General features: G+C 43.2%; 1 protein-coding gene across 1 annotated transcript in view; it reads left to right on the top strand.

Moving 5' to 3' along the window:
• Window positions 1–11,832, top strand: part of GRIK1 (glutamate receptor, ionotropic, kainate 1) — a 187,346-nt gene that overhangs the window by 102,861 nt on the left and 72,653 nt on the right. The window contains exons 6-8 of the mRNA XM_015422986.1: window positions 1,962–2,015; window positions 3,772–3,945; window positions 6,919–7,062. Coding sequence (XP_015278472.1) covers window positions 1,962–2,015; window positions 3,772–3,945; window positions 6,919–7,062 — 372 coding nt within the window. The remainder of the gene's footprint in view (window positions 1–1,961; window positions 2,016–3,771; window positions 3,946–6,918; window positions 7,063–11,832) is intronic.

The raw sequence follows: 11,832 nt of genomic DNA, 5'->3' as shown, positions 1-11,832 counted from the left end.
GTTCTTACAATTAATTACACAAAAACTGGACAATGTCTCTAATACATTTTGTCTCACATGTCTGTTCCAGGCCAAATATTTAAGTTTAATATCTTGTCTCAAACACCTCAAGTTTAGTGTTTTGTCTCAAAAAGTGGGGGGGGGGGAGTTCATTCCTTCTTTTTTGTATCAGACTGGTATTAAATAAATGTTAGTCACCAGTCAGAGTATGTAGATCCTGATGGTTATTCGTCTGTTCCACACAGATTCGTCCAGATAGTCCCATTCTACAGAGGCCATCCACACATAACAGTATTGGCATAGAGATAAATGTGCATAGAAGGAGAGCCGCCACAAGCTTGCTGGCTGTGCCACCTGCCAGGACGTAACTGACAGCTTGTGAGCACCTAGCCTATGAAATGTATACAGATAGGTGCTGTCTCTGTGATTGGGAATGACAAAAAGCAGTGATCCTGATCACAAAATAGGAGCCTATGTGCCCACAGTTCCAGTTTGCATAGGCTCCATGCTCACAAATCGTGGATCATGTGCCAGCAGGGGGGTGGAGCCAGTGCATTTCTGCCTGCTTCCCTTCTCTGTGTGCTGATTTTGATGTACACATTGTAATGTGTAGAGGGCTTCAAGGCCTACAAAGACGGTAAGCTGTATAGTTACACTGTATAGAGCAATGTTTCCCAGCCTGTGGGTTGGGAACCCAAAAGTGGGTTGTGAAGCCTCTGAAAGTGGGTCACAGGTCAGCCATCCCTAATGGCAGCTCCTGCCCTTTGCATCTTTCTCTTTCTTTCTTCCTTGTCAGCTTCCCACATTCTCATCTCCGTCTCCCTCTTTGTGACCATAATGAAGGCAGGCCCGTAGCTACAGTGGGGCCTCCCGGGGCCCGGCCCCTCGACTTCCCACCCAGCCCAGGCTGCCTGACTTCCATTTAAAAAAAAAACTCTCTCTCACTGGTCACTTGTTGTTGCTGCTAGCAAGCCCCGCACTGCCTCTCTGGTTGGCAGCTTGTAGCTACTACTGCAAACTTCATACCTCCCTCTTTTACCGGCCACTCTCTCTCTGTGCCAGCAAGCTGGCAAGCTTTTTTTTTAATTATTGGATTTATACCCCACCCTTCACTTGGAGTCTCAGAGCAGCTTACAAACTCCTTTTCCTTCCCCTCCCCACAACAGACACCCTGTGAGGTGGGTGGGACTGAGAGAGCTCTTTCCAGAACTGTCCTTGGGAGAACAACTCTGACAGAACTATGATTTTCCCAAGGTCATCCAGCAGGTCCAAGTGGAGGAGTGGGGAATCAAACCTGGTTCTCCCAAATTAGAGTCCACACACTTAACCACTACACCAAACTGGTTTCCTGGAAGACCCCCCAAATGCCCTGCTTTGCAGCCCCTGACTCTCTTCACCCCCTGTGCAAAGTCTGATGGTGGCCAGAGGAGGCAGAGCTGAGGGGAGGAGATACCAAGGAAGCCCAGGCGAGAGAGGAGGAAGAGGCAGCAACATCTGCCATTTTCATCTATCTTCTCAACCTAGCACCTCCCAAGCACACTTTCTCAGACTCTGTCTATGGTCCAGGTGGCAGAGGAGATGAACTCCCACTTGCTTGGGGTTCACAGAGGGGGCAGCTGTACCATTTATGTGATGTTTGTTGGTTTCTCAAAAACATCTAGTTGGGCACTATAGGAAATGGAATGCTGGAGTAGATGGGTCTCCAAGGTCACAGTTTGCCCAGGACACTGAAACAAAACAAAACAAACAAACAAACAAAAAACCTTGGGCCAGCCCTGGATGAGTCACTGTAGAAAGTAAATTTGGACTTGTGGGTCACCATACCAAACAGGTTGGGAACCACTGGTATAGACAATATATATGCCAGTGATTCCTCATGTCAAAAATTTATCCCTTTTAATGTATCCCTTTTTAATATTTCACATTAGCTTATCTCCTCCACCTCTTTTCTTTTTCTACAGATTCTCTCCATGGGAATGATGACTGAATACTATCACTACTTTTTTACTACCCTGGTAAGTCATTCTGATAAATTTGTATCCATTAGAGTAGAAACTGCTGAAGACTTTCGTGTTCTGTGCACCCCCATTATCAATGAAAAGTGCTCCTTAACTGCTAAGTATTACTATTACTGCAGGAGCCATTGTCTTGTAATGGAATTGGCCTGGTATATCTGTCACAAGCACCAAGCCTTTTCCCATCTCACTCATCTTTGAATACTTTACCAAGCATAGAAAGTATATACCTGTGAAACCCATATTTCAAAACCATATCTAAGAAAATACTGGAAGAATGAAAACAAATCAAAAACCCCTATTTAAACCTATCCAAAGTTTTTAAGTGCTTGGTTGTAGTGTCTTAGTTAGGAACAGGAAAAATAATCTGTGAGCTTCTCAGTATGGGAATGATTCATGATATTACATGACACTCTAGTCTGTAAAAACTTGACTGTTTAGTACTGGTTTTAGCCCTATTGTGGAAAGTCTCCTAGAGTGTTTAAATTTCAGCATAACATTTTCATTGTCCCCAGGAGAATTATATTTTTAGTCATATTCTTATCTGAAGGTAGTGGTACTTCAAAATGAAAGTAAGGTCCAATTCTACAGAACAATCAGCCATGTATTAAGTTACATTTTATATGGCTGTTGAACACAAAAGTTTGATGAGCAAAGCTGTCAAAATTATATTTACTGCTCAATTCTCAAAGAACACTATTTGTGTAATATTATTTTAAATAAACTTATTTACAGAGGGGAAGGGCTTGAGAACTGTTTTATGGCTCGTGTGGCTTAAAACTGAAAGTATCTTTTCATCCCTCATAAGGATAATCACAGCGAAAGTTATGTATCTTTTAATATAAACTGGTTTGAAGCTGGTCAAAGCCAATACAAATGAATTAAACATGTTTTAACGGAGGTAACCTTTCTTTCTTGGTGAAAGATTAGCAAGGTTATCTTGACAATGTTTTATTTGGTATCTTGTATTTAAAACAAGCAACTGCAGAATTGTGAATGTTGTGGGTTGGGTTTTTTTAAAGTAACAGTGATACCCAGACATAATGGAGATGTTTCCTTCATTAAGTTATCAATATTAACAAGATTTTTTCCCTGAGACTAATCTTCCAAATCTTGACAACTGTCTCTCATATTCTCAGTTCATGACATGTGGTTTTGAAATGTGTCCCAAAAAGATAACACTTAAAGAAACCCTTATATTCTCCTTTGCAGACTTCATATATCTAATATGCAGTAAACTGGTTGTTCACCAGCTTGACTCATATATCAGAATAAGTGGCAGCAAGTTACCAAAGCTGGCAAGGCAAGAGAAATATGGAGCTCATAAGTAGTAAAACTGTATTGCTTATTACATTGCTGGAAATTTTGTTTCCCAGGGATGGAAAATATCTTAACATTGGCCAGCCAGTTTTTCATGCTGGGGGGGGGGGACTCATAACCATAACATTATTACCAGGTTGACATAAATCAGCACTAGAAACTGCAGTGAAACTTGCTTGTAAACTGATGTTGTGAGTATCTAATGATTTATGATCCAACAGATCAAATATGATATCTCTAATAAACCCTGCTCAGTGCACACATTCAGATTTTACAATTAATTGCAGTTTCTGGAGTCTAAAAGACTTCTGCAACTTTGAACTTTGACATCCATTAGCAATTAAGGCTATTACCAGAACTGACTCACTATAAGGTAGTTTTTAAAATCATTAATATAATTTCTCTCTTTCTTAAAAACAAAAACTTGGTGACACAGGATTTGTTTGCCCTTGACCTGGAACCCTACAGATATAGTGGAGTCAACATGACTGGGTTTCGCCTACTCAACATTGACAATCCCCAAGTGGCATCAGTTATTGAGAAGTGGTCCATGGAACGGCTGCAGGCACCACCCAAGCCAGAGACTGGTCTCCTAGATGGCATGATGACTGTAAGTAAAAATGTGCATTGCTGACTTAAACCAAAAAGGAGTTTATTCCTTTGTATCAGTTTCAGGAAAGGAAATTGTGGATTTTAATACTGAAAAGAAATGATAGATACGTTCGCTCCAGATCTATATTTGGCAAATATCCATAATTCACAGTCGGATGCTGCTTCAGGATATGATAAACCAAAAGCTTGCTGTACACAGCTCCTTGGGTTTCAGCAAGATATGCATTAAAAGAGAGTTGAAAGAGAGTGTGATGTGTGGAAAGCATTAACATTTTTGACCAGTCATTCTCTGAGTGCAGACCACATTTCGATATGAACAGGCCTACCCTAACATCTTGCTCGCAACACAAACAGTATGCATTCCACTAGTGGCCACTAGTAGAATTTGGGTAGGGTTGCCATTCCCCAGGTGGGGAAAATGAACTCACCAAAGAAAACCACTATTCTATAACTTTAACACACTTGGTTATAGTTATATAATGTTTATAATGCAAATGTCTTGTTCTAAAGAACATTCATCAGTACATTTCATAAATATAAGCAAAGGCAGTAGATAATAGTATGAGTACAATAAAAAATCTTGATGCAAATATTCTTGACACTGTTTTTACTATGTTCTTAGAATGTTTTCTCTTTAAAGAGTCTTAACAAAGCTGTGAAGTGGCAAAGCAGACTGCAAAGTCTTCACTTTTACAGACTCCTAAACGACGTTTATCACTCCTTCATTTGAAAATATGTAGATCCAAGGAATGCAAGAGATAAAAAGAACACACTTTCACAGTGTTAAAAAGCAGTTTTGGATGTCTTTTGCAACTCTATCTGTTGGGGTTCGTCACCAATCTCTTAACGGAGCACTGCAGGAATGACAATAATATAGATAATATGGATCAATGTAATCTCTCTGTAATGTCTTTACATTTCATTTTTCCCAAATGTATTCAAACCAAAACCTGTCTTGTTTTTGATATATTCCCCAGGTGGGGGCAATGGATTGCCTGGGTTTTTTTTTTTAAGTTTTATGGATTAATAAATCAGAAACAAATGAAGATGAACATATCGAAAAATATACATCCAAAGTGGATTGCCCGGTTTTATGGGTTGCTGCCTGCTGCTGGCCTGTGGGAGGAAACTCCTTCCCCCAACAGCAATGTCATGTGACGCGCCTACATCAGCCAGAAGTGACATGGGCACACTGGGGGTGAGGCTCTGGTTTTTGGGCAAAACTCTATGGTTTGAGGGTGATTTTACCATAGAGTTTTGCTTAAAAAGCAAAGCATCACCCCTGACATGCCTACATCACTTCTGGGTGATGTAGGCATATGAGGGGGGTGACTTTTCCAGCTCCCGGAATGTCTCCACCCACCCACCAGCGTCTCTAAGAGACCTAGCAACCGTAAATTTGGGTCTATAAGAATTTGTGATTCTGTGAAAATCGACTAGTGGTCTAAATTTACATTCAGATTTATTGAAATGTGAAATATTTTGTGAAATCTACTGATATGGTTACATAGGCCATTCTGATTGGAACAATGATCCTTCTACATTCCTTTGAACTGCATCTGCTCACTGTTATTGATGCCATATGAATGTTGCAAAAGAATAACAATTATCAGTGCATTAGGTATGGATAAGGCAAAGCCTTCAACAACACAGCTTTGGTCCAGCTTTAAAAAATGAATTGCCCTGTATCTATGGAACAAATGTATTAGAGTCTTTGAAAGTAGTTGCCTATTATTTATTTATTTATATTTTAAATTTATGAATTGCCCAATCCCTGTATGGACAGGGCTCTGGGTGATGTACAACAAAATTTAAAAACATTATTATTATTAGCGATTTACATCTTGCCCTGGATAAATTTCTTTCAAACGTATTGTCTAATACATGCCGGTCTGTTGGACCGTCCATTCGCAGTGTTCTTTGTTTAAGCTCAGCAATCCTTGTATAGCAGTTAGATCAAGCATCAGTGCTAGTTAAAAGATGGCATAAGGAAGACCATCAAGACAAGTAAATGTAAGACCAGCAATGGTGACCACTAGCTGCAGTAAGTACAGGAACAGCAAGGGGAAAACAGGATGAGATGGCTGTCAAACATTTCATTACGATGGCACAATATCTAAGGCGTTTTTAAACACAATGGTGGTACTACTGTTAAGGCACTGAACTTATTTTCAGGCTTAATAAACTGGTCTTCCACTAGAGCAACAGAGGGGTCCTGCACTACAGGAAGGTTCCACTGCTAGTGAAAAGGATTCATGGGATCCATTTCAACAGTCCTTGGGTTGATAACAGTTATTTGGAATGCTTCATATAAGATATGTAGATCAAAATAAAATGATTTTGTTGATCAATTAGACTCTCTGTAGAACACTCTGTAGCTGATCAATTTCGGTCACATAGGACCCTTCAATACATATAACACTGATGCTATATTACAGGGGTTACCTAAGTCTTGTCTGTGGGCTCTACCTCCTGCTGCAGCTGTTATGTAACAACAATTTTGTGGCTGTACCCACCATGCTATATTAGAATTCCAAAGGTGCCCACAGGCGCAAAGAAATTGGGGACCCCTGTCATAGTAATTTAGCTAGGTAAATGAAATAGAGAATTAATTCTCTAGCCTCCCAAAATATGTATAGTTTTTAAATCTAAAATGGGTTCTCATGGCAATTAACACAAGCAGTTTATGAAGTCAATGTTGTTTACCATATTTTATCACGGTATGCAATTTACTTCTGAATATTTGAGAAGTGCTATCATAAATAATACTGTGCTTCCGTGCAAAGAAGTTGTTGATTATATACAGTGTCATTTTAAATTGCACACAAATGCTCTGATCCCAAGTTTTGCTGCTTTAGAAAACAAATTGAACAGAGGTCCAAGTATTTTAAAGGGAGAAAATGAAAAACAAAGATGTAGGGACTTGAAGATGTCTGCTTAAAAAAACCTTATGTGTTTTTCCCACACACAGACAGAAGCAGCTCTGGTGTATGATGCTGTTTACATGGTAGCAGTGGCTTCTCAGCGTGCCTCCCAAATGACTGTTAGCTCCCTGCAGTGTCACAGACATAAGCCATGGCGTTTTGGACCCAGATTTATGAACCTGATAAAAGAGGTAAGTGTGGATCATTTGCTGACACCAAAAATGGTACATTCCTTACTATTTAATGCAGTTTGTCCTCTAACACACATTGCTCAGTGTCAGTTTTAATGTTCAGGTATTTGCTGTTGGAGTATTCAATTTTACTTACTAAAAGTTTCTGATACAGGTGTATCATCCAGTATTTCAGGGCAGAACTGAAATAAATTCAGAAAGGTCTACAAAAAAAGAAATAAATACTGACACCCTGTTTTAGTTTTAAGCTCTGAGAGAATTTTCTTTGGGGTGGGTGTAGGAGAACGGGTTTTACATTCTACAAGCCTATATTAATAACAGATATATAGACTCTGAGGAAACTAAAGTGGGAGAAGAAATAGTCATAATTCTAGATTAGAACCATTGGTGATTGGTAGGCTTGCCAAGTCCCCCCGGGGGGCGGGGAAACCCCCGCCCCAGAGGCCCATTCCCCACCGCTGGCGGATCGGGCCCCAGGGGGAACCCCACCCCCAAAGCACGGGACGTGCCCGACATCAGCACGTCACCCAGAAGTGACGCAGCCACGCCGGGCACGCCGGGGGTGGGGCCGCGGTCATCCGAGGGAAAATGCTATGTTTTCCCTTGGATGACTGCAGCCCCGCCCCCGGCGCGCCCAATGCGGCCGCGTCACTTCCGGGTGACATGCTCACGGCACACGCGTGCAAAGCATCAGGTAGGCATAAGGTAGGACTTGGCAACCCTAGTGATTGGACAACTATTCTGGCCAAAACACACATTCACAATTTTTGAAACATAAATCTAAAATATCTCAGTTTTTCAACATTGAAAAGTCCAGGAATTCAATTTGTGTAATAGTTTGAACCTATGTTCCTAATAAAGAAGCATTCAAATTTACAAATTCTGGAACTATAGCTTAACTGTATATATGTATGTGTATATGTATATGTATATATGTGTGTGATAGAAGGCTGTTCTGTGATCTATTCAAATACAAATACAAATACAAATACCTTTATTGGCATAAATTGTGATCTATTCATTTTTCTTACCTTACAATGTAAAGAATATCACAATACCTTAGGAAATTATGGATGCTTTAGGGCAAAGATGTATATATTATGGGGCCCATTATGAGGCTGGAATTCCAAATTGGTATTGTTGAAAAAGTTTACATCATTGTATTTCTGCTTCTAGAAATTTGTTCCACATTTTATATTGCTCCTTATACAAGGCATGCTTCTTGATTCCCGTTCAGCTCCCTTCCCTACTTAATTCCTTATCTTTCTTCCTCATGACAGCCCCAATAGTGTTTGGCAGTAGTAATAATAATGTGATAATGGAGAAATACTTTAAAACATGTCTGAACAGTTTCCATCCATATTGCATCATTGCCTTTCAGATTAAGTGGTTTTGATGGAATGTCTTAACATTATGTTCAAAAGCAACACAGCATTATCATTCGATCAGTTCTAATATGTGTGAAGCTGCTACACAATTCACGGTTGTCACATACCACTTGATTCTCTTCAATGGAGGGGGGGGGGAGAGAACTGATCCAATTACTGATAGTTTCACAGGTAATTTCTTTTACGGTCTATAAAAGACTGCTTTTAAAAACCTCAAGTTCTTTAGTGTCTTTCTAAGGGTCTTTTTTGTACTTAGCAAAAAAGAAATGGATAATTTCCTATAATGGACAGAAAACTCTGGCCTTTCTAACGTATGGGTTAAATAGATGTCTAGAAAACATGCATGCATGTTCCTGCTTTGATGCTGCATGAAGAACAGTATGATGCTGAGAAACCCCATGGTGGTACCTTCGAATAAGCAGAAACACAGCCTTGCTGTAGGTAAATATGGAAAATTTGTAGCTGGATTTCTTGGCTTTTGTACAGTCATTTCAAACTGAAATGCAGCTGTGGGGGGCAGTGCTGCCAGTTTATTCAGACAAGCAGATAGGATGTGGTGGAGGTGGTGACGGCGGCTACAAGCATGGACGGCTTCAAGAGGGAATTGGATAAACATATGGAACAGAGCCACAAGGTATAGATAGGAACTCTCAGCCTGGGGCAAGGAATGCTCTGTATTCTTGGTGCATGGGGGGGGGCAACAGTGAGAGGGCTTCTAGTGTCCTGGCCCCACTGGTGGACCTCCTGATGGCACCTGGTATTTTTGGTCAATGTGTGACAGAGTGTTGGACTGGATGGGCCATTGGTCTGATCCAACATTGGCTTATCTTATGTTCTTATGTTATTTAAATTTTCTTCCGTATGCCATTTTCCAAGTCAAAAGGCCCTTCCCCTGCTGCTGTGTGCCCCATGGTGTGGGGGGGAGACAGTTTCCCCTTAGGTCAAACGAGGCCCGTAACCAGGATTTTTTAATTTGGAGGGGCCTTTAAATAAGTCAGGGGGCACCTTACACACAACCCCAAGGGAGCGCCTGGGCTGGATGGGAAGTCAGGGGGCCTTGGTGGGAAGTCAGGGTGCCAGGCCCCAAGATGCCCCACTGTAGCTACGGGACTGGGTCAAACAGCAGCTAGGTCTGAAGGAGGGAGCACAACTCAAATATGCTTGCTTGACACTTCACTAAACCCCCTCCAAAAAGCAGGAAATCCAGTCATAATACTACTGGGTAACATATACTTTGGCTCTTAGTTACAGGGTTGGAATGCTGTCTAGCTTTTCCACTGCAGTATCAGGAGTGTACATGGCTCATACATAGGCTTGTCACCTTTTTCTTTTAGGACTTCTGTTTCTTTAAAAAGTTTCACAATAGACAGAAAATCAACAGATGGAACCTCCCCAGTGCCAAGAAGAACTTTGCCTGTTGAATTTTTGCATATTATGCAGCTGTTTAAAGGGAGTCCTCCTAGAAAGAAAAAGGAGTCAACCCAGGTCTTCCAAAGCAGTTACAAAGTCAATTTTCACCCTAGAAAACAAGGCTGTTTATGGAGATTTAAAATGGAAATGGTAGGAAATCGTTAACTCATTTTAATGAGAGGAAAGGAATTCATTTGGAGCTAGGGTTGCCATGTCTCTCAGCTTGCTGGCGGAAGGATTTGGGGAGTGTTCCAGGAATGGGTGGTGACATCACGTGACGTCCCTGACACGATGATGTCCCAACGTGATGATGTCACTTCCACATGATGTCATCACACCAGGGATGTCACTGCATGGCATCCCTGTTTGAGGGTGGGGCTTCCTCTGCCAAACAGCTGGCCAGCAGTGGACAGAAGCCCCAAAAATCGGGGGAACCCCCCACCATGACAAGGGGTCTGGCAATCCAATTTAGAACTACATGGAAAAGATAAAGATGTTCGTTCTTCAGATATGGATACAAAAATTTCTACTATCTCTCCTTATTAATAAAAGTGATTTGGGGTGGCAAAGTTCTATTCATGCCAAAATCAGTTGGCTGCCTGAACTGCCATTCCAAAGGCACTGTGTGCATTGGCTGGCTGCATTGCGGGGTCCCGCCCACACAAACCCCGGCCACCAGCTTGCCCTCAGTATGCACAGAGCCGCCGGATGGAATGTGCGGTCCGGCAGCTGGACACTTGGCCGAGCCCCTTCCTCCCACCCCCGTGCTGGTTGTCGTCACCCCCGGCCGACTCAGCGGCCAGCCTGTGAGTGGACAGGGACTGGCGCACCACTGGGATGAGGAGCCCTTGCTGTCAGGCAGAGAAAGCTGGAAGAAGTCAAAGAGTCACTGGGAACTTTGCTCAGCCTGTTATTCTGTCCTCCCATGTCTTCTCCTCCAGCCCCCTGAAAATCAGAAGATTTTCATATCATATGAAGAACATGCAGCCAATATGGAAGGAATTGAGAGCTGAAAAACTGAAGAGAGTAACTTCCACGAACGCCACAGGCATGAGTTTATAGTCCCCTTGGGCAGGACCTAGATAACTGCCGGGGTGGTTTTAGCCAATGGGCAACAAGGGCAGCTGCCCCAGACCCCGTGCTGGGGGGGGCTGACAACCCATGGCCCCAACCACCCCAAATGGAGGAGAGGAAAGAAAAAGAGAATGCTCCTGCTGCCACCACTTGCATCTGTCCAGTCTGGGGCTTGAGCTGACTACTTGCAGTAACAGCCATTCATCCCGCCCCATCCAGGGCTCAGGCAGCAGTTCATCAGCAACCTCTTGTGCCCACTCTGTCAGAGGCTAGGGCAGCCAGCTTCAGGTGATGGTTCCCATGTCTCAAATGGGGTGAGGCCTGCAAGAATAGTGGGGTGAGGCCTGCAAGAATAGTGAAGATTATTATGTCCCAATGAAAAAAAACCCCTCACTTCAGAAGATATCACACCAATTCTTTTTTAAGGAGATCATATTTAATATTGTAATCCACAGTGCCAAAAAGACAATCAAGGGTTGTATCCCAGGGGTCTTTTGGGGCCGGAGTACCACTCCGGCAGCCCAGGAGCCAGCGCAAATGGAGGCGGTGGCAAGCCCCGCCCCCAGCTTCCCGTGCCGAAGTGCTGCGGCCTGGGGGAGGCCCGAAGAGCCCCACATCTGGCTTCCCCAGGCCTGCGCCGAAGCGCTGGGGCTGGGGGGAGGCCCGGAGAGCCCTGCTGCTGGGTCCCCCAGGCACTCACGGAAGCGCTGCAGCGGGGGTAGGTCGGAGAGCCCCGCCGCCGAGTCCCCCAGGCCTGCGCAGAAGCACTGCGGCTGGGGGAAGGCTCGGAGAGCCCTGCCGCCAGCTTCCCCGGCCCGCGCTGAAGCGGTAAGTAAGGGATCCGTGGGGTGGCGGGGGCTTGATGGGTGTGGGAGAGCCTCCCTCCCTCCCTTTGCCA

Source organism: Gekko japonicus, unplaced genomic scaffold (assembly GCF_001447785.1).
Source record: "Gekko japonicus isolate JY-2015 unplaced genomic scaffold, Gekko_japonicus_V1.1 scaffold178, whole genome shotgun sequence".
NCBI lineage: Eukaryota > Metazoa > Chordata > Lepidosauria > Squamata > Gekkonidae > Gekko > Gekko japonicus.
The sequence above is the reverse complement of the archived record's forward strand: the minus strand, read 5'-3'. Positions and strand labels throughout refer to the sequence as shown.